This window comes from Hylobates moloch, unplaced genomic scaffold (genome assembly GCF_009828535.3).
Source record: "Hylobates moloch isolate HMO894 unplaced genomic scaffold, HMol_V3 SCAFFOLD_10, whole genome shotgun sequence".
Classification (NCBI taxonomy): domain Eukaryota; kingdom Metazoa; phylum Chordata; class Mammalia; order Primates; family Hylobatidae; genus Hylobates; species Hylobates moloch.
The window spans coordinates 23670647-23693670 of record NW_026652285.1 but is presented as its reverse complement, the minus strand read 5'-3'; the positions used below and the strand labels follow the sequence as shown (position 1 = coordinate 23693670).

The following is a 23024-nucleotide window of genomic DNA, read 5'->3' as shown; positions in this document are numbered from 1 at the left end:
CTTTCTCTCACTGGAACACTAAAGAGGCCATTGTAGGGTTACTAACAGGCCTAATTTCAGTATTATTTTGTGGCTCAGGGCATGGAGAGACTCAAGAAGAGGGAGACAGGGAATGGATGGTGTGTGAGCAGTGAGAACACACTCAACATTTATTAAGTTAACCATCTTTTTTTTTTTTGACAATGTCTCACTCTGTCACCCAGGCTGGAGTGCAATGGCACGATCTTGGCTCACTGGAACCTCTGCCTCCTGGGTTCAAGCAATTCTCCTGCCCTCAGCCTCCCAAGTAGCTGGGATTACAGGCGCCCGCCACCACACCCAGCTGTTTTTTTGTATTTTTAGTAGAGACGGGGTTTCCCCATGTTGTCCAAGCTGGTCTTGAACTCCTGACCTCAGGTGACCCACCTGCCTCGGCCTCCCAAAGTGCTGGGATTACAAGCGCGAGCCACTGTGTCCAGCTAAGTTCACCATCCTATATGGGTGCAATTTGTGGTGCCCCAACAATGACAATAGTAACATCAAAGATCACTGATCACACATCACCGTAACAGATACAATAATGAAAAAGTTTGAGATATCCAGAGGATTTACCAAAATGTGACCCAGAGACGCTAAGTGAGCACATGCTGTTTGGAAAATGGCACCGACAGATTTGCTTGATGCAGTGTTGCCAGAAACTTCCATTTGTCCTTTTCTTTTTCGACAGTCTCACTCTGTTGCCCAGGCTGGAGCGCAGTGGCGAGATCTTGGCTCACTGCAAGCTCTGCTTCCCGGGTTCAAGCAATTCTCCTGCTTCAGCCTCCCAAGTAGCTGGGATTTACAGGCGCCCGCCACCACGCCCAGCTGATTTTTTTATTTTTAGTAGAGACAGGGTTTTGCCATGTTGGCCAGGCTGGTCTCAAACTCCTGACCTCTAGTGATCCACCCACCTCAGCCTCCCAAAGTGTTGGGATTACAGGCATGAGCCACCATGCCTGGCCGAACCTTCAATTTGTAAAAACTGCAATATCCATGAAGCACCATGAGGTGTATTGGGAGATGAAGGTCTGCAGCTGGTGATGGACACATGGTACACCTTTCCTAACAAGACCTTACCAAAGCCACACAGGTACGAAACAGAGTAAACCTAGGCCCCCAACCCCAGCTCAGGGTCCCTTCATCCTCCCCTGGGCACCTCCCCATCTGCAGACCCATCGCCCTCAGATTACACACCTGGGGCTAGTACTCTAAGGCCAAAAAACCCAAAATCTGAGCCTGCCAATACTGCAGTGAAGTATAGTAACTGATGCACAAGCGCTTTGGAGAACGTTTTATTGTTTAAAAATCATAATAGAAGCTTCAAAAAACATACAAGCCAAGACATCCCAGTTCTAGTCCCTCACTCCCTAAAGGAGTATACAGAACTATCTTTCCCCTCCTGCTCCCACACCGCTGGCCAGGACCCTGCCCGGGGAGGTCGCCTGCCCACCCTCCTGCCTGCTGTACAGTAAGTCACTGGCTGGGGAGGAGCCCTGGGGGAGGTCACGGTGGCTGGCTCCCAGCACCCCCACCCCCTGCACAAATGCAGCGTATGAGCTGTGTGTGGGAAAACGGGGACAGTGCCCTGGGCAGGGGACCCCCAAGGGGGAAAGAGCCTGTCCCCATTCCCCCTACCCCTCCCCAGCCCCCCAGCTCAAGGGAAGCTGTCATCATCATCTTCCGCCATCTCCTTGGCAAACTCCAAGTCCTGCTGTTCTCGCTCACGCCGTTCCTGGGGAGAGAGGCAAGTGAGGCCAAAGCTTCAGAGCAGCTCTCAGCCCTTCCAGATACTTCCCCACCTCCCCTTCTGTGTGGAAGTCTGACCTTTCGGTCTCACCCAGAAAGCAGAGAGCTTACCTCTGCAGACTCCAAGTCCTTGTTGTATGATTTGGGAGGAAACCTCATGGCCTGGGGCACAGCAAAGAGAGGAGATGAGGGAGGGAAGGAAGCAGGTGAGGTACTCATGCAACCTGCACTCCCTGTGTCCCCTCTGTGAGCTAGACGCCAGGCAGGAAACGGCGCACCCCTCTCCAGTTAGTCTAGTGGGGGGCTAGGCATCAAAGGAATTATTACAGTCCCCTGTGGGAAATGCTGAAAAAAGAGGAATAAACGACCAACTCTCTTGACTGGGCAGGGAGGAGGAAAAGGAGGAACACAGTGGATGTGGTAACAGGGAGAGGCCTTCCCGGTGGATGATTCCATGTGGGAGGGGCCTGGCCTGCACTCAGTGGGGCTGGCTGCTGGGTGGTGGGGCAGGAGCGGGAGGGGAGGCTTGACCTAAGGGACCAGGTCACAAAGGGCCTTGCATGTCACGTGGAGTAGGGCTTAGCCGGATTTTAAGCAAGGCAGCAATATCCTAGCTTCCTGGGAGGAGACCAGAAAAAAACATGGCAAGTAAATAGTAACAGCACCAAACTCAGTGCTTAACTGAGGATGAGGGCTCACCCTTTTGTGGAGCTAGATACCAGCGCCATCTTTTTTACAATTTAGACTTCACTAAGTGCCTCAATACAGGGACTTCTTTCAATCTTACCAACCCTGTGAAGCAAGCAAGACAGGTAACACCTCCCTATCAGCTTCAGAGATGGAGAAACAGAGCTCTGAGAAGTTAAATGCCTCAAATTTGGAACCAAATGTAGAAACCTACCCTCTGAATCCCTGCCTGGTCCTCCCTGGTGACCACATCATCCCTTAAATGCAATAGGAGAGGGCAACTGGCTATGGAACTATGGCCAAGTCCCCTCCCCATTCTGGGCCCCCTGCGCTGCAGCTCAGTGATTTTACAGAGATTGGCTGGGACGTGGGCAACAAATTAAGCCAGTCTTCTCTGAGGAATCCATGAGTGTGGAGGGAGGGGCGTGCTGTTGCCAGGCGTGACTCTGCAGCCACGGGCTTCTCACCTTGACAGACATGTTGTGGATATCTAGGCAGAAGGAGATGCGCTGGTGGAAGGCTAGCTGGGGCTCTCGGGTGGAATAGATGTCAATCATCTCCTTGGATTGGACATAGCCCTTCTCGTGGTTGATGCTGGCCTCAATGACACCATCCCGGATGGCCTGCAGGCCCCCAAAGAGGAAAGTTCACCAGCACGCCCAGCTTCTTCTTTTTTTTTTTTTTTGAGATGGAGTCTCGCTCTGTCACCCAGGCAGGAGAGTGCAGTGGTGCAATCTCGGCTCACTGCAACCTTTACCTCCCGGGTTCAAGCGATTCTCCTGCCTCAGCCTCCCGAGTAGCCGGGATTACAGGCACCTGCCACCAGGCCTGGCTAATTTTTGTATTTTCAGTAGAGACGGGGTTTCGCCAAGTTGGCCAGGCTTGTCTCAAACTCCTGACCTCAGGTGATCTGCCCATATCAGCCTCCCAAAGTGCTGGGATTACAGGCATGAGCCACTGCCCTGGCCCAGCACACCCATCTTCTAAGTCAGAGAACATCTTGTTCCATCCCATTCCTCTGCCCTCCTTATATTCTCACACTCACAGGCACTACCATAAACTCAACATGTGCACACACCTACACTCACACACTCACATGCACATCCATGCTCTCTCTGGCAACTTCTTGGCTTCACTGCAAATGACGGGCACTCCCTGAAATGACTATGCCATTGCTTTACCTATTCCCCTCCTTGGCCAAACACCTCCCACTCCTGCCTCCTGAGATTGGCAGGAAAGTGACAACCTGGTCACTGTGGTTCCTGAACCAGCCCCACCTTGGCAACAATGAACTCTGCATCTTCGGGGCTATCCAACTGCAGCTTCTGGGCGATGTCAGCCAAGGAGATTCGGGAATAGGAGAGGCTGATCATGCGTACACCTGGGAGAGGAAGGAGTGTTGGGGTGGGCAGAGTGGGCACAGACCCTTCACTTGCCCAAGGATACCCACTAGGTTTGCCCCGGCCTGGCTTTTGCTCTTCCAACAGCCCCTCAGATCCTGATCCACACCTGTCTTAATCACGTTGTGCCGCAGCCGGATAATTAGGGTGTAGGTCCCATCTGCTTGAAACTTCTCCCCAAACTGATCCAGGACCTGGTTGAACTTGGCTAGGTTTCCTGTCCTGACAGCTGCAGGGAGAACAGGAGTAGACTGGATGATGCAAATGGGCACAGGCATGTAAGAGGCCCCAGTGAAGGGGGCCTAGCGGGCTCTGGGGTGGGGAAGCCAGCCTTACCTTGAGTCAGAAGGAAATAGGGCATGAGTGAGCGCTTGAGGGAGGGCTGGCGGAACTGCAGCCGGTCAGGGATCTCCCCCAGCAACAGCTCCACCACGATGAGAAGCTTGTGCACCTGGACAGAGTGACAGGGGAACACAGTGGGCAGGCAGCCCCATGGACAGAAGAAGACAATGAAATGTGGCCTAAATTCTGCCAGATGTAGTGGGAAACAGGGAAAGGGATCACTGTCTAGGCCCAGAGAGAGGAGGAAGCCCTGAAAACCTGTGCTGGGCATAGAATCCAAGCTCTGCCTTTGGAGCCGGGTGACGGGAATGTGGCCCTTTGGTCACATTTGGTCGCAGAGCCGTCAGCTGCAATTCACCTGGCCACCCTGTGCATAGTCTGCTCTGAAATGAGTGCTCTAAAGTGAGGCCAGAAGGGCGGGTGCTGTGGCTCAGCAGCAGCGAGGGACCAGGGCTCACAGGCCTGGAGAACGGAATGTGTGTCAGCCAGAGATGCTCATTAGGGAGGCGGACTGTTACTAGCGGAGAGGAGGTCATCAGTGGGTAGAACTTGTTATCTGGGTAGAGGCGTAAGTGCAGGAAGGGGCCTGGCTTCAGCGAATGAGCAGAGTATCCAGACACAGAAGGGTAACTGGAAACCCGGCCCTGTCTTCCTCCACAGGACCGTGAGGTATTTCTGAGTGGTGCTGACCGTGGATTCAGCATCGCACAAGAAGAACTACAGTGGAGGGAACGACGGCCACCAACTCAGGAGTTCGCCAGCAAACAGAAGGCACGGAACACAAAGCAGCTAAATCGCGGGGCAGCAAGTGTCACGGGAGGGAGGGGTTACAACGGGAGTGTGTGATCATACCCACGGCCAGGCAGACCCTTCACCCTCCACAGGCACCCACGAGGCTGCCCTGTCCACTGGAGTAACCCATGTGTGAGGGGAAATCCCTGGAAATGGTAATTTATGAAGTGCCTTAAGGAGTCAGACAAAGCAGAAAAAGGAGGAGGGTCAAGGGTACAGATTGAAAAAGAGGCAGAAAAGTGTGGGTGCCTGGGGAGCTGTTAGGAAAGAGACAGTTGGGACCATGGTCTGGGGACTATGCCATTGCCATTTTGCGTGCCAGGCTGAGCAGTATGAAGTCTGCATGTAGAACACTTGGTGTCTAGTCTCTATTCACTAGCTAGGAAACACTGAGCAACTGGGTCCTTAGTTCCTCATCTCTAAAACTACCAAATGACAGTAACAATATCTAGCCTGTCTACCTCACAAGACCGTTATGATACCCTGCGGGGAGCAATGGAAGCTTCCCAGGCAAGGCAAGGACAGAGCTGGACCTCTGTTTAGTAAAGCAAGTGAATGTAAGCTGGGCTGCTGGAGAGGAAGATGACCAGGCAGAGGTGTCTGGGAATGTTAGTGGCTCAAACCATGGCACTGGCAATATGAAGGAACAGGCAAACACAGAAGACATGCAGACAATTCAACAGACAACCCAGTGATGGGAAGGAGGGTGGGGGAGAGTCAGAGATGATCCCAAGGCCCTGATCTGGATCGGGAAGTCAGGAGGAAGGAATGGTAAGGGGGCCAGGAGGGGTCTCTTTGGGACACGCTGTAGAGAGAGACATGGGGGGTGGGAGGGGGAGCTGGATCTGCAGGCCTGATGTTCGTGAGAGGGGTCAGAATTAGTGTTATGGGCTAAACTGTGTCCCCCTCAAGTTCATGTTAGAGACCTAAACCCCAGTACCTCAGAATGGGACTGTATTTGGACACAGGGCCTTTAAAGAGGTAATTATGGTAAAATGAGGTCATACGGGTGGACCCTAATCCTACCTGACTATTGCCCTTCTAAGACAAGAGCAGGACACAGACACGCACAGAGGGAAGACCATGTGAAAACACCAGGAGACGGCCATCGACAAGCAGACGAGAGAGGCCCTCAGAAGAAACCAATTGTGGCACACTTTGCTCTTGGACTTAGAGCCTCCAGAATTGTGATGAAATCAATTTCGGTTGTTTAAGCCGCCAAGTCTGTGGGACCTTGCGGTGGCAGTGCCAGCAGAGTAACAGAGTTAGTAATGTACGGGCTGAAGAGCATCATGCAGGCGAACACTGAAGCTGGGAAAGCAAACAAGGTCACTCAAGGAGAGAATGAGGGTTTTACTATCGACAGAGAAGCTCTCAGAGTGCTCTGCTGAGGCCCAGGTGGTGAGAAGGAGCAGAGAGAACACTGGAGGGAAGGGACTGGCCAGTACACTGTTGGGGAGGGAGCCAGGGGAGACAGGAATGGCCGCCTGAGAGAGGAAGCAGCAGCGCTGGGGGTTTTCTTCCCGGAGACTGAAGCAAACAGGTGATGGGCCAAGGCTAGAAGAGAGAGGAAGGACTGCGATGGAAAACACAGGTAGTGAAGCTGGTGTTAAGTAAAGACAGGGAGGGTGAAAATGGGTGGAGAGAGACATTCAAGTTTACAAGAGACAAGGCAGCTGCAGGAACGAATGCTAGCCGGCCTCCAGCTTTGAACAGGATGAGCCAGCACCGCCCTCCTCAGAGCGCTCTGCACCAGCAGCACTGGCATCACCCAGGGCCTGTTAGGAATGTAGACTCTCCGAATTGGAATCTACAGCTTCATCAGACCCCCAGGTGATTCTGTAAGCTGGGTGGTGACAGGGGTACGGCAAGGGTGTGTGAGGGCAGAGGGCAGAGGGCTGGTTGCAGGCCTTCTCCCAAACATGCCTTCACTCCCGCCCTCTCTCTCCCTGCGCTCCCTCACCAACAGCCCAAGACCTCCTTCCAGCTCTCTACGCCTTCCTGCCACTGAGATTTAAACGCCTGAAAGCCTCTCTCATGGTACATGACACATTTTATATATGTTAATTACTTGTATTTTTAGTGATTTTCAAAAGAAACTTTAGTGTCTCTCATATTGTAAGCAATCCAACATTTTGCTCACGCACCCTGCGTGTCTGAAAAGCCTTTACTTTTTGTGAAAATCCTACCCATCTTTCAAAGACCAGTTCAATTTTAATGTTTCTTTTTTTCTGAGACAGAGTCTTGCTCTGTCGCCCAGGCTGCTGTGCAGTGGCACAATCATGGCTCACTGCAGCCTCGACTTCCTGGGCCCAAGTGATCCTTGCACCTCAGCCTCCCAAGTAGCTGGGACTACAGGTGCGTGCCATCACGCCCAGCTAGGTTTTTTATTTTTGCAGAGGCGGTGTCTCCATATGTTGCTCAGGTTGGTCTCAAGCAATCCTCTTGCCACAGCCTCCCAAAGTGCTGGGATTATAGGTGTGAGCCCTGTACCTAGCCAACTTTTTCTTTAAGATCCTTTCTCTTTCATTATTTGATCAAAAACAAATCTGACTTACTCTGAACTTCTGAACAGAAATAAAATGAATCTACTACTACATTGACCTAATCAACATACATGTCTCCCGTTCCCTGTCAAGGCACCACGGAGGTGGATGTTGTGTGAAGGTAGGAGCAGAGGTTTGAATTTGGGAAGACTGGGTCTACATCCTGGCCACTGGGCTGTGTGACTTCACATACACCCTCAAGCTTTTTGAGACAACATTCTTTATCTCTTTGAAATACTCTAATAAGAAATACCTGGCCTGGGCCAGGCGCGGTGGCTCACGCTTGTAATCCCAGCACTTTGGGAGGCCGAGGCGGGCGGATCATGAGGTCAGGAGATCGAGACCACGGTGAAATCCCGTCTCTACTAAAAATACAAAAAATTAGCCAGGCGTGGTGGCGGGCGCCTGTAGTCCCAGCTACGCGGAGAGGCTGAGGCAGGAGAATGGCATGAACCCGGGAGGCGGAGCTTACAGTGAGCCGAGATTGCGCCACTGCACTCCAGCCTGGGCGACAGAGCGAGACTCCGTCTCAAAAAAAAAAAAAAAAAAGAAATACCCGGCCTGGAGCGGTGGCTCACGCCTGTAATCCCAGGACTTTGGGACGCTGAGGTGGGTGGATCACTTGAGGTCAGGAGTTCGAGACCAGCCTGGCCAACATGGCGAAACCCCGTCTCTACTAAAAATACAAAAAATTAGCTGGGCGTGGTGGCAGGCGCCTGTAATCCCAGTTACTCGGGAGGCTGAGGCAGGAGAATCCCTTGAACCCCAAAGACAGGGGTTGCAGTAAGCCAAGATGGCACCTCTGTCTCCAGCCTGGGAGACAGAGCAAGACTCCGTTTCAAAAAAAAGAACCAAAAAAAAACCCAAAAAACAAAAAAAAATTAGTTGGGTGTGGTGGTGGGCGCCTGCCCAGCTACTCAGGAAGCTGAGGCAGGAGAATCACTTGAACTCGGGAGGTAGAGGTTGCAGTGAGACAAGATCACGCCATTGCACTCCAGCCTGGGTGACAGAGGGAGACTGTCTCAAAAAACGAAAGAAAGAAAAGAAAGAAAGACCACTTATTTTCCTCCCTTCCTATCCCTTACAGTGCCTAATACCAAGGTTGATGCTTAAATACTTGCTGACTGACAGCTCTTAAGTGGCCAAGTTTTCTGTTTACTTGAGCCACTCAGCCTTGCAGAGATTTTCTGGGTTCCTTGGCCACAGACGATACAGTTTCCAAATGTGAACATGAAGGACCAGATAAAAGCCTGGGGTTTATATCAACACAATCTAGGTCCAAGCCTGGAATGACTGTCAGGAGCGCTGGGGAATCAGGAATATTCTAAACCTATCTGCCAAGGAGAACATTCTGAATATCCACTGCCAGAGGTGCAGGTAGTGTCTGCTTCGTGACACCCACAAATAGATGTGAAGCAACCTTTTGCAGACATGGCGGCTCGCACCTGCAATCTCAGCCCTTAGGGAGGCAGAGGCCGAAGGATTGCTTGAGCCCAGGAGTTCTCACCTGAGCAACAGTGAGATGCCCGTCTCCACACACACACACAAAAGTTTGAAGCCCTTCTGGATAGGAAGGTTAAGGATGCCTTTCCTAGCCCCTAGCATAGGGAAGAGAACTGAAGTGGTAGGGAATGAGTAACAGGCAAAGGGGCCAGGCATGGTGGCTCACACCTGTGATCCCAGCACTTTGGGAAGCTGAGGTGGGAGGACTTCTTGAACCCAGGAGTTCAAGACCAGCCCGGGTAACATAGCGAGACACCATCTTAATTAAAAAAAAAAAAAAAAGAGGCAAAGGGATGATGGTGGTTGTGGCGCACCGTCTGTTTGAAGCCGACAGCTGTGTGCTGAGGGGCCTTGCGAAGGGCATTGGTCATTGTTCTCCGGGCCTCTGAGTACTCCAGCTGGATGGCTTTGATTCGCCCTGGGAGTGGAGGAGAGGAGAGTTGGTCAACAGAATGGGGTCATCCAACCCCCCGCTGACAAGCCAGGGTGCCAAATGGGCCTCTTATGCACCACCCCTTGGAAAATTTGCACCAGGCAGGCCTGAGACACCTTCTGATTTGTGGGTTGGGCCCCTCTGCTCACCTGTGTAGTAGAGGTACCTGGCCCACTCATTGTTGTTGGCCTGCTCTGGGAACACAGACTTGGACACCAGCTTCTCAGCCTGGTCATACAAGCTGTAGTGTAGGTAATTCCGCAGCAGGAGGTTCAACAGGGTGGCCTGCCCGTCTGCATCATGCCGAAGCGTAGCTGTCCGGAGCCGAGCATGCAAGAAGCTTCAGGAAGGAAAGAAGAAAGATGTCAAAGGCTTCAAATCACAACTCTCTGAACTGCCTTTGACTCTTCACTCTCTCAATTCCTTAAAAAAGTTATACAAATTGCTTTTCTGGTTATTTGCTGAATACTGTTAACTATCGAGTGCCTAAGGTGTATAGCACTATTCTGGGTGTGAAAAAAGGACAAAACCCTGCCCTTAGGGAATGCAGTGCAGTCGGGGAGGCAATGGTCATGAGGAAGAAGCACAGCCTGCAGTGTGGCAGAAGACGGGAGGCCTGTGAGGCCAGGGGAACTGCAATGGGGAATGCAGGAGGTGAGAAAGATGAGTTGAACTTTTCAATAGCTTGGCCAAGGCAGGACTCACTGAGAAGGGATCAGTTAAGGGAAGGCTTGAAGGAGGCGGACAGAAGAGTGTTCTGGCCAGAGGGGCAGCCAGTGCAAAGGCTCTGAAGAAGAGTGTGCCGGGTACACCAGAGGAAAAGCAGGCCAGTGGGGCTGAGGAGCAGGAGGAGGTGAAGTCTGGGAGGTCAAAATGGAGCAGATCATGTCAGGCCTTATGAGGTATTGTAAGGACTTTGCCTTTCCTTGAGATGGGAAGCCACTGCAGGTTTTGAGCAAAGAAGTAAAATGTTTTCTAGCCTGTCCCTCCACCCCTAAGCCACCCTCAGTCCTACCTTGATGTGGGGTGAAGGGAAGAACCTGGGGACAGTTCTTTACAGCCCAGCAGTGACCCACTTCTTCATCTAGCGTCAGTCTCTCTCCCACACCCCTCACGTGGCGCAGGGCATGGGAACCACTGCCCCTCTTCCCTGCTTACATCTACAGGTTCATCGCCCTCTGTAGGTCCACAGCTGTGTGCTTGTGACTGACCAAGTCTCTGACCCCGTGGGCCCCAAGTGAGATCCTTGGCTGCCTGTACCTGCGCACCACATCCAGCTTGTCCAGGAACTCATAGACCCGGGCGTGATAATAGTAACACTTTGCGGCTACAAGGTCTAGGGCCCGGCGGTTCTGAGTACTGATCTTCTGCATCAGGTCATCAGAGATCTTCTGTGCCTGGGAGGAAGCCAAAAGAGAATCAAGTGGCAGTTCCTCAAAAGGATAAACATGGAGTTGTCATTTGAGCCAGCAATTCCTATCCTAGGTATGTAAGCCAAGAGAACTGGAAACTTAGGTTCACATAAAAGCATGTACACGAATGTTCACAGAAGCATTATTCATAACCAAAGAGTAGCAACAACCCAGGTGCCCGTCAGCTGATGAACAGATAAACAAAATGTGGCACATCCACATGAGGGAATACTACACAGCCTTAAAAAGGAAGGAAGTACTGACACACACTACAACATGGGTCAACCTTGAAAACATGATGCTAAGTGAAGAAAGCCAGAAACCAAGGGCACACGGTGTGTAATTCCATTTACATGAAATGTCCAGAGTAAGTAAATCCTCAATAGAGACAGGGCAGATTAGTAGCTGCCAGGGGCTGGGTAAGGGGAAAATGAAAAGTGACTACTAATACATATGTTGTTTCTTTTTGGGGTGATGAAAATGTTCTGGAATTAGGGGTGGATATACAACTTTGGGAATATACTAAAACCCACTAAATCGTAGTATACTTTATTTATTTGTTTGACAGAGTCTCGCTCTGTCACCAGGCTGGAGTGCAGTGGCGCAATCTTGGCTCACCACAACCTCCGCCTCCCTGGTTCAAGCAATTCCCCTTGCCTCAGCCTTCTGAGTAGCTGGGGCTATAGGCACATGCCACCACGCCCGGCTAATTTTTTGTATTTTTAGTAAAGACAGGGTTTTACCATGTTGGCCAGGATGGTCTTGATTGTCTGACCTCGTGAATCGCCCGCCTTGGCCTCCCAAAGTGCTGGGATTACAGGCGTGAGCCACCATACCTGGCCTGTAGTACACTTTAAAGGGGTGAATTATATCTCAAAAACAAACAGCCAAGTACAGTGGCACGTGCCTGTAATCCCAGCTACATGAGAGGCTGAGGCGGGAGGATTACCTGAGCCCAGGAGTTCAAGACCAGCTTGCTTAACATAGCAAGACCCCATCTCCAATAAAAACAAAACAGTGGGCTGGGTGCAGTGGCTCATGCCTGCAACCCTAACACTTTGGGAGGCCAAGGCCAGGAAATCACTTGAGCCCAGGGTTGGAGACCAGCTTGGCAAGAAGGTGAAATCCTGTCTCTACAAAAAAATACAAAAATTAGCTGGGCGTGGTGGCACATGCCTGTAGTCCCAGCTACCCAAGAGGCTGAGGTGGAAGGATCACTTAAGCCGGGGAGGTCAAGGCTGCAGTGAACTGTGATCACACCACTGCCCTCCGGCATGGGCAACAAAGCGAGATCCTGTCTCAAAAAAACCCCCAACCAAACAACAACCAAACACAGTGTGGTAAGGAAAGGAAACAAACCAGGGAATTAAGGAGTGGGACTTACTTCCTGAGTGTGCCCCTGTGACAGTGGCTATGATGAACAAAGAAGCTGGCCCTAGCTGGGAAGATTGGTGGAAGTGCAGTTTGCAAAATGGAGCTATTAGTCCACAATAACAGCTACCATTTATGAAAATATCATGAAAGCTTACTATATGCAGATCATTGTGCTAAGTATTTCTAAACAAATTATTTTATGTAATGCTAACCATCTTGTAAGGTAGGCACTATTATCCCCATCTTACATATAGCTGGGAGAAATTAATTTGCCTAGGGTATGGCTGGGATTGGAACCCAGGTCTTTCTGTCTCCAAATGCCCCTACTTTTCCCCAAGAATGCACTACGATGGAATCCCCCACAGACCGGTACAGCATGACCACTGCAAGCCCTGTCCCACAGTGCTCAGAGCAGGAGTGGGTTCTCCCGGGATGTGGGATCAAACGCATACCTCTATGGGGAAAGAGTGTGGGCGACAGTTCTTAAGAATCAGTGATTATCCCGTCTGGGAAGTGAGGAGCGCCTCTGCCCGGCCACCCATCGTCTGGGAAGTGAGGAGCGCCTCTGCCCGGCCACCCATCGTCTGGGAAGTGAGGAGCGCCTCTGCCCGGCCACCCATCGTCTGGGAAGTGAGGAGCGCCTCTGCCCGACCACCCATCGTCTGGGAAGTGAGGAGCGCCTCTGCCCGGCCGCCTCGTCTGGGAAGTGAGGAGCGCCTGCCCGGCCGCCCCGCTCTGGGAAGAAATGAGGAGCACCCTCTGCCCAGCCGCCCCATCTGGGAAGAAGTGAGGAGCGTCTCTGCCCGGCCGCCCCGTCTGGGAAGTGAGGAGCACCTCTGCCCGGCCGCCCCGTCTGGGATATGGGGAGCGCCTCTGCCCGACCGCCCCGTCTGGGAGGTCTACCACGGAGGCCAGAAGCAATGTGGGGACTGGACGTGGTGGCTCACGCCTGTGGTCCCGGCACTCTGGGGGGCCGAGGCGGGTTGATCACTTGGGGCTAGGAGTTCGAGACCAGTCTGGCCAACATGGCGAAACATATGAAAAATACAACAGACAAACCAACCAACCAACTCAGTGACAACAAAACAGGTCTACCCTGGAGTCATACTCTAATTTTTTCTATTTTCCTCCCTTTCTGATCCTTTATCCCACTTTCTTTTTCTTCCTCTTCCTTCTCCTTCTTTATCAAATAGAGGATTGAGTTATTATCACTGATCCATATAAAGTCCCTCTCTCATTTATTTTAATTCCCACCCCCCATTTCTATTCCCTGACTTCCCATGTGCAACCTTCCTAATATGTTTGATACGCATCTTTTTGTTTGTATGTATTTTTAGAAAATGTTTATTGTTTTTGTGTGCAAAAAAAATTAATAAAAAAAAAAAACACTAAAAAAAAACTAAAAAAAAAAAAAAAAAAAAAAAAAAAGAATCAGTGATTATTTCCATTTCTTCACTAGGGACGATCTCCCCGCCAAACCCCTTCAATCACTTGGGGCTTATGAATCGCTCTCACTGCATCCTGGATACCTCTTTGTAGCGCTTGCTGTTCATCATGAAGATGACCACGAGGAGTTGGAGATAGGCTTCCACTTCAGGCAGGAGGGGTGTCGACGCAGCTTTTCCCGTGCGGGGACGGAACTGTAAATCAGCCTCTGTGTCCATGGGCTAGGAGAGGACAGAAGTTACCATGGAAAAGCTCAGTCAGATCAAGTAACCAAGAATTTATTGAGCATCCACTATGTATTTCAACATATTTACTGAGTGTCTACCATGTGCCAAGATTTTGTTAGGTGCTAGGGATAAAAAAATAAAGATGACAGTCTTTCCCAAAGAAATCAAGGAGGAGCTGGGTGTGGTGGCTCACGCCGGTAGTGCCAGATACCTGGAAGGCTGAGGCAGGAGAATGCTTGAGGCCAGGAGTTTGAGACCAGTCTGGGCAACAGAGTGAGACCCCATCTCTCAAAAAATAAAAAAGAACTAGCCAGGCATGGTGGCATGCACCTGTATTCCCACCTACTCGGGAGGCTGAGGCAGGAGGATTGCTTGATCCAGGAGTTTGAGGCTGCACTGGGCCATGAGTGTGCCACTGTGCTTCAGCCTGGGTGACAGAGAAAGACCCCATCTCAATAAAACAAAACAAGTCAAGGAGGCTGGCAATATAGTATTAACAAACACAATAAAGTGTTACAGGAGAATAATAAATTTCTTTATAGAACATAATGGAGACAGAAAGGACGATGTAAGGAACCTTCAAAGAGGCTACAGCCTAAGTGGAGACATTAAACCACCACACCTGGAACCACTGCAAATACTACTGGACAGGGCTGAACGAAATAATTCCAGAGATGAAATCAGAATAATGGGACCAAAAAATTGTTTCTTGTGGGAACAAAGAAAATTTAGGGAAAGTCAACATATAAACAAAACTTATTTTCACATTTTGTCACTGACACTGGAAAAAATAATGTGTTACAGTCACCCCCCAAAACAATCACGTTTCATGAGTTTAGAGATGTGAAGGTCAGAAAATATTCAAGGTGGAGTTGAGGGAACAGTACGTTTTTCCCCTTTCCCAGACAAGAAACTCTTCACTACCCTACCTCCAGGGATGTTCTGAGTTTCCCCATCCACGGAGCTGACTGGGTATACAGGATTTTAAGGAAATGCAGGTGCTGGAAGGTCAGTGGAATTGGAGAAGGCTGAGACCTGGACCATGCCATGAATAATGAGGGAAGAGTTTACAGCTACAGAGGATAAGGAGAGGTCTCTCCTGGCACGGAGGTGCCACCACCACCAAACTGACTTCGTCTACATTCACTACGTGTCAGGCACTGCTCTAGGAGCTTTACACTCCCCGCTGCCCAATCCGTTCATTACATTTAACAAATGAAAAAAACGAGGCACAGCAAGATGATGTCACTTGCCCAAGTCCCACAGGTACTAACTGTCAGGGTTTGAATTAAAATTCAACTCTACCTCTAAAATTTGTGGGTTTTTTTGTTTTGTTTTGAGGTGGGGGGTCACTCTGTCATCTAGAGTGCAGTGGTGCAATCTTGGTTCACTGCAATCTCCACCTCCTGCATTCAAGTGATCCTCCTGCCTCAGCCTCCCGAGTAGCTGGGACTACGGGCAGGTGCCACCATGCCTGGCTAATTTTTGTAGCTTTTGCAAAGACAGGGTCTCGCCATGTCGCCTAGGCTGGTCTCAAACTCCTGGGCGGGCAGATCGTTTGAGTCCAGGCTGGACTCAAAGTGCTGGGGTGACAGTGTTAGCCACTGTGCCCGGCCCTGACACCTGTGCTCCTCCTAACCACTGTTCTCTACCTCCTCCATGGTGAAGCTTCAGAGGAAAGAGGCAGCAGCACCTTCTCTCTCCTAGAACAACAGAGAGGTCACCCAACGCAACCTCAACTGGAGTAGGGAGTACAGGCTGCAGGGTAGTGGGAAATGAGTTTGGCTGGGAGGGTCCTGATCCCCTGACTTGGAAGAATGACACTACAGGGCAGTGGACGGTTCCCTTGTCACTGTGCAGATGAGTATTCAAATGGACTGCTTTGGCTTCTCTCCTCATGCTACCACAGGTAATAAGATGGGACTTTAGGATGGAAAACAACGTTGTTCCTGGGGATCTGAGGCCAGGCCTGCACCCTTTAAGTTGGCCTGACTCACTCACCTCTTCCAGGAAGGGGAGCAAGAAGTCTCGAGTGGCATTATTTGAAGTGAAGAAGCCCTGCACAGCCTTATACAGAACATAGTGGTTGAGGTGGCGTGATGTGGAAGGCAGCATCCGCAGGGCCCGCAGCACGAATCTCGGCTCCTTGCCTGAAACCGCTTTTTCTAGCTGTTTCACGTGCTCCTTGATGTCTGAAGAGAAGCAGAGAAGAAAATGATGTCACTTTCACTCCTAGTCCCCCACCACTCCAGGCAAGGAGTTCTTTTTTTTTTTTTTTGAGACAGAGTCTTGCTCCGTTGCCCAGGCTGGAGTGCAGTGGTGCGATCTCGGCTCACTGCAAGCTCTGCCTCCCGGGTTCACACCTTTCTCCTGCCTCAGCCTCCCGAGTAGCTGGGACTACAGGCGCCAGCCACCACGCCTGGCTAAATTTTTTGTATTTTTAGTAGAGACGGGGTTTCACCGTGTTAGCCAAGATGGTCTTGATCTCCTGACCTCGTGATCTGCCCACCTCAGCCTCCCAAAGTGTTGAGATTACAGGTGTGAGCCACAGTGCAGGCCAGGCAAGGAGTTCTAAGGAGCCTCTCACGGAGGGGCAAAATGCGACCACTCACCTTTTCTGCCCTAATGGGGTACACAATATTTACAGATTCTACACATTGATTTTAAGACATAACCAAGTGGCAAGAAAAAAATACAGTGGCGGTGCAGGATGGGGTAGAGGATGACAGAGGAAGAAAAGAAAAACCAATTAACTAAAGAAACCTGGAGATTTATCAGATCTTAATGGAAGACTTTCTAAATGTAAACAATGGGAGAAATCACATACACACAAAAGATTAATGGGCTTGACTTCATTAAAAAAACCCTTTTAGATAACTGTGTATACAAAAGAAAAATATTTTCAACAAATGTGATCAAAGATTCATATTTTTATTCTATAAAGAGCTTGTATAAATGGTTAAGAGATATAATGGTATAATGATTACATTGCCACAATTTCAAAACAAAAATGGAGACGAACTAACATACAAAGAGGAAAAACAGCTAATAGACAAAAATTATATTCCATTAGTATTTGAGTAATTGCAAATGGAAACATTTTTAAACTACCAAATTAGTAACATTAAAAAAATTATAGGCGGGGCACAGTGGCTCACGCCTGTAATCCCAGTACTATGGGAGGCTGAGGAGGGCGGATCATTAAGGGTAGCAGTTCGAGACCAGCCTGGCCAACATGGTGAAACCCAGTCTCTACTAAAAATAAAAAAATTAGCCGGGCGTGGTGGTGGGTGCCCATAATCCCAGCTACTTGGGAAGCTGAGGCAGGAGAATCGCTTGAACTTGGGAGGCAGAGGTTGCAGTGAGCTGATATTGTGCCATTGCACTCTAGCCTGGGCAACAGAGCAAGACTCCGTCTCAAAAAAAAAAAAAAAAATTATAGAGTACAGTGAAAACTACATTTCTCCTGGTATAATGTAAATCAGCACAGTTTTTCTGGACGATAACTATCAAAAACCTTTAAAATGTTCAGTCTTTTAAACTCAGGCATATAGGTTTTGGTGGGAATCTGTACTGAAGAAATAATTATAAAAGTAGATTTTTTAAGTTGGGCACAAAGATGACTGCTTCAAAGCTATTTATGATAGCAAGAAACTAGAAACAGTTTAAATGCAAAGCAATAAGGGAATGCAATCAATGAGTAGTTTCTTAGGCACTTCTGTATATTCAGCGATTAGCACAGGGTATCTGGGCCACACTAATGATATAATAACAACAGCTGATATTTATGTGCTAGGCACAGTTTTAAGCATTTTAATCTTCACAACAACCCAATAAAGTACTGTACTATTACTCGTATTTATACAGATGAGGGAACTAATTCCAAAACTTGTACCCTTAACCACTATATTGGGTATTCAATAAATGTTTCTGGAATAAATTGAATGCTGATTATGTTTACAAATGTTAATGAGAACACATAAAATTCAAACTTCACATTTAGTTATGCCTTGATACAAACTGTATACATAACTTGCTCTCAATTATAGGACAGCAGCTCAAAAATTCACAAGAAAAAATGTTAACCATATTTTTTATCCCCTGCTTTTAACTTCTCATACATTCCAAAATTTCTGCAATGAATATGAATTACTTTACAACAAGAAAATGAAGTGCCTGTAATAAACACACCCAGTAGGCAATGCTGAGTGGCCACCTTTGACATCGGCTGTCACTACTTTAGGTAAAAGGATCTCTATTAGATATCGATCCTGTTGCTCAACTTTACAGTAAGAGCTGATGTAGTCAACACCATCACATCCTCAAAAGCACCACCTAGAAGGATAACTTTGCTTATCTCAATGTTTTTGAGCTAGTTTCTCACGCATTTTAGTGAAAAGAAAACCTAGTAAGTAGTCTGGTCCCACTTGATCCAGAACCAGGAAAATGGCACCAGGATCACAGTGGGAACCTCTCACTTTACCCACTTCAAATGGAAACAGGATGCTCTAAGTGGGAAAAGTAAAACATGAACTTGGAGGAACAAGAGGACTACAGATACTCGAAACAGGAACCTCGGGGAAAATAAATAGGAGACACTGGTGTATAGGAGTTTAGGCCAAAGGTGAGTATTACAAAACCAAACAAAGATGACACCCGAAAAGTTTTAAGTGTGTGTGTACTTAAACCCTTTAGAAACAGAGGGGCAGTAGGGACCTGAAGGGAGGAGACAGCAAGGGGACTGTTGGGACACTTCAGTTAGAGACGTAGGAAACAAGATACTAGGTCGAAATGGTTTATTCGGGGGAGTGTGCTAAAAGCAGCTAGGACAACAAAAATCTGCTGTAGAGTTTTAAAACTCAGGAGTCAACATTCTAGGTCATCCTGGCCCTGTTCACACACAGACACAAACACTGGTTTCTAGCGGGATCAATCAGTCATATATTGGAGGCGCTAAAATCAGTCGGGTGGGATATAAACGGAATAGGTCAGAGGGGAGGGCTTAGAAAGGGGAGGACTTAGAAGAGGGAGTCCCCAGGCCCACTGGGGCCTAGATATAGATGCAACCCCAGATATAGGGATGGAGAAGATGGGAGGGGAGTGGTTCCTAGCCTGGAGAGAAGGTTCAGTCATTGGGCCTGGAGTCGAGAGTGTCAGGGCAGTGGGGGCAGTTATCTCGGGGTGATCCCAAAGAACTGAGGATGGTGGAGGCTGCTCTGGCTTCCCAGCCAGAAGCCAAATCACAGGGGTCGCTGTCACCCGCGATCGCGCACGTTCCCGGCCTGGGCTGCCGTACCCTCCAAGGTGACGGTGTCCAGCTCTCGCTGGGAGTGCTCAGCCGCTGCCGTCGCCGTCTTGCCGTCTGCCTCCCCCGTTGACCCGCTACCCGTCGCTGCCTCCTCTTTCATCTCCACATCCTGGGGGGCCGGGGGCGGTGGGGGTTCTTGTTCTCCTCCGCCGGCCGGCGGTTTCGCCTTGTCCGCGCCGCGGCGCCGCGCCGAGCCCTCCTGCTTCATGGCACCCGGGGTCGCGGCCTAGTCCGGGGACCGAGGCCGGGGCCTCGCGTGAACCCTCGCACCGGGGACCAGGAGCCGAGCCGGGCCTGCACACGAACGCGAGATAGCGTCGGGCCGCACGATGACGGAGCAGCTGCAAACCCCTTCCCGGCGCTGGGCCTTCTGGGAAACGCCAGGCCCGGCAGGCCAATGGCCGAGTCAACAAAGGGAAAATAAATCAACAGCCGAGGTGCAGGATGAAGGAGGAGCTTCGAGGAAGGAGCGGGGAGGAGCCTGTATGGGTTCGTGGGGCTTTCTTTCGAGCGCTTAAATGTGATGCTTTTATGTTCCTCTCGAGTGCATTTCTGCGGGCGTCCACGAGAGGTCCCCTCAGGCTCCAATCTGGGTTACAAAGGACTTTACGAGCGCCTCAACCAGCGTGGAGTGGGTACAGCCTATCCGAGCGCGGGGCGAGATGACGTCACGAGTTGCCGGGCGGGTTTTGCGCCCAAGTTCGCTCAGTTTTCCCCGGTCCCGGGGCGGGGGGGTCTCCTTCCAGATCCGCGGGACTTGGGCTCAACGGCTGCCGGGCGCATCCGGCAGGAGGGAAGGAAAGAAGGCTGCGAAGGAGGGACGTGAAGCTAGGGCTGTTGGGCTTAAAATAAACCGAACTGGAGAGTAGGAAGAACCCTATGGGATCCGGACCTCCTTGGTTAGATTTTAGTTTAGTGCTGAAGATAAGGCATACAATTTCTGCAGGCTGGGAGTGCCGATAGGTAGGAGCGTGCGTTTGCGTAGAATCACTCCAGTTTAACAAAATATAGGGGTCCACCCTATGTACGGCCCAGGGTTAGCAAATAGGGGGGTGAAAAACAGCTCAAGAATGTAGTATATGGGGGAGTCAGATGGTTAGATAACCAGACGCTGTGCTCTGGGCTGCGGTGGATTGGTAGTGTTGAGGAAAGAGCGTGGGAGCCCCTATTGGCAGACGCTTTAGGGAGTCCATTGAGAGGGCTTTTATACATCCAGACAGACATTGTGAAATGGGGAACAGAATAATGGTGTGCCTAAGGAGAGAATGATGGTTTACCTAGTGGTGTACCTAAGGGGAAGCAAATTGGACAAGAAACCCTACCCACTTATTTTTCAAAGGACTCCCCCACTGGTTCTGCAGGAAAGGTGAAACAAGGTGAAGGATATAGCTCCCAATTTCTTAGAACACAAAACAAAAACTCTCTCCCTACCTTGACTTTTCTCTCTCCCATAAGTGGAAGTCCTGAGTTTTAGACCTTTCACGGACCCTACAAGACAATCTAGTTCTGTTGTAAGGACCTAGAAGGCAGGAAATATGTTTTGACCTCCTCCTCCTTTACATACATAAAGCGTATCCTGCATATCTTTTGCATCCTCTTTCATAGGATTGCAGGATGTTCCTTGCATTAAAGAGCCACTTGCTAACTGGAAAGATATGTGCTCTAGTTTTAGGGAACATGCCTTGACCAGTTCCTCCTCAACTGTCCTCTCACCCTCCAGGGCTGGGGGATGAATAACAGGACTTTTGAATCATCATTGGAATAAACTCATTAGAACCTCTTCATGACACCATATCTGCAACTGAAGGTGGGCGAGAATGGTAAGGAAGAAAACAGATGAGTTATGTTCATCCTTAACAATCAAAGGAGTTACTCTTCTAGATAGTTAGGGTGTTAGCTCATCTCTCTATTAAGTTTACATCACAAGGAGAAAACAACCAAGTCAGCAGATAACAACCCAGTATATCCATGAGCAATAGAGTGAGGCTTTGGAAGGTGCTCGGGATCAGGGAGGCTGGCAGCATAACACAAAGCTTCTGGCAGCTGGTCATGAATTCTTGGTGGATGAGGGAACCAGGCTGGGCAGGGGGCGACTAAGACGCTGGGGGAGAGTCTGACTCTAGGGACCTAAATCCTTAGAGAAATTCTTCCACTCATAAAACTTTTTGTTTGTTTGTTTGTTTTTCTTTTTGTCTTTAAATGGAATCTTGTTCTGTTGGCCAGGCTAGGGAGTACAGTGGTGTGATCTCGGCTCACTACAACCTCCCCCTCTGGGGTTCAAGTGATTCTCCTGCCTCCTTCTCCTGAGTAGCTGGGACTACAGATGTGAGCCACCACATCCAGCTAATTTTTTAATTTTTTTTTTTAATTTTTAGTAGAGACAGGGCTTCACCATGTTGGTTAGGCTGGTCTTGAACTCCTGACCTCAGGTGATCCTCCTGCCTCGGCCTCGCAAAGTGCTGGGATTACAGGGATGTGCTGCACTCATAGAACTACTTTTTTAAAAATTATTTTTATTTTTTGAGACAGGATCTCGCTCCATCACCCAAGCTGGAGTGCAGTGGTGCTATCTTGGCTAACTGCAGCCTCAGCCTCCCAGGCTCAAGTGATCCTCCAACCTCAGCCTCCCGAGTAGCTGGGACCACAGGCACATGCCACCATGTCTGGCTAATTTTTTGTATATTTTGTAGAGATGGGGTTTTGCCATGTTGCCCAGGCTGGTCTTGAACTCCTGGATTCAAGCGATCTGCCCGCATTAGCCTCCCAAAGTGCTGGGATTACAGGTGTGAGCTACTGTGTCTGGTCCTAATACTGCTTTAAAAGAGGTTGGTGAAAGATGTTCAAACCCAGCTTCTAGGCAGAGGAGGATGATATAAACCCAGCAGTTTGATGAGATTGTAATATCCATATTAGTAGTAGATCCATATGCCAAGCCTACCGACACTACTTCCTCCTACAAGAACCCTAAATTTCAGGGCAGAACAGAGAAAGGTGAAACAATATCACAATTTAGTTTTTAAAGTTTTGGATTAGTCTTATTCTTGGGTCCCCCCTTTTTTTTTAAAGGCCCATCTGCATTTTCTGTTCAATAAATTTGAAATTTGTCTTATTTTTGTTTCGGGCTTCTACTACATATCTCTAGGTCTTTCCCTCAACCCAGAGCTAGGGGACCCCCAAATGCTCTTCTTTGAAGACAAACTGCTTTGATATCTTCTCACTTGAGACTCTAGATTCCATTAAAGAAAACTAATTGAACAGAAAAAAAAATCTAGATTCCACATTCTATACCCTCTGAGCATTTTCCAGCTTGCCTGAGGACAGTATAGCATCAGATTCATGTACATATGATTTATATGCAGTATAACAATTTCTTTTTCTGGCACAAAACAAAAACTCTCTCCCTACCTTGAAACTTTTCTCTCTCCCATAAGTGGAAGTCCTGAGTTTCAGACCTTTCACGGACCCTACAAGACAATCTAGCTCTGTTGTAAGGACCTAGAAGGCAGGAAATATGTTTTGACCTCCTCCTCCTTTACATATATAAAGGGTATCCTGCATATCTTTTGCATCCTCTTTCATAGGATTGCAGGATGTTCCTTGCATTAAACAGCCACTTGCTAACTGGAAAGATATGTGCTCTAGTTTTAGGGAACATGCCTTGACCAGTTCCTCCTCAACTGTCCTCTCACCCTCCAGGGCTGGGGGATGAATAACAGGACTTTTGAATTAAGAAATTAAGAATTTCTGTATGATAAATTCTTTAAAGAAAAACACCAAAAGACATATCATT

General features: G+C 49.3%; 1 protein-coding gene and 1 long non-coding RNA gene across 2 annotated transcripts; one reads left to right on the top strand and one right to left on the bottom strand.

The window, feature by feature from the left end:
• Window positions 1-1294: 1294 nt before the first annotated feature.
• On the bottom strand, window positions 1295-19623 carry PSMD3 (proteasome 26S subunit, non-ATPase 3). Its single transcript, XM_032163507.2, has 12 exons — window positions 19223-19623; window positions 15928-16118; window positions 13783-13920; window positions 10728-10864; window positions 9617-9807; window positions 9349-9452; window positions 4188-4302; window positions 3961-4080; window positions 3729-3832; window positions 2919-3074; window positions 1876-1926; window positions 1295-1750 (listed from the first exon to the last, which is right to left on the bottom strand). The coding sequence occupies exons 1-12, from the start codon at window positions 19440-19442 to the stop codon at window positions 1673-1675; spliced, it is 1605 nt and encodes a 534-aa protein (XP_032019398.1). The 5' UTR covers window positions 19443-19623; the 3' UTR covers window positions 1295-1672.
• On the top strand, window positions 2381-7018 carry LOC131384442 (uncharacterized). The gene is made up of 3 exons (XR_009215288.1): window positions 2381-2576; window positions 4854-5756; window positions 6032-7018. It is a non-coding gene; the product is annotated as an uncharacterized LOC131384442 (long non-coding RNA).
• Window positions 19624-23024: the final 3401 nt, after the last annotated feature.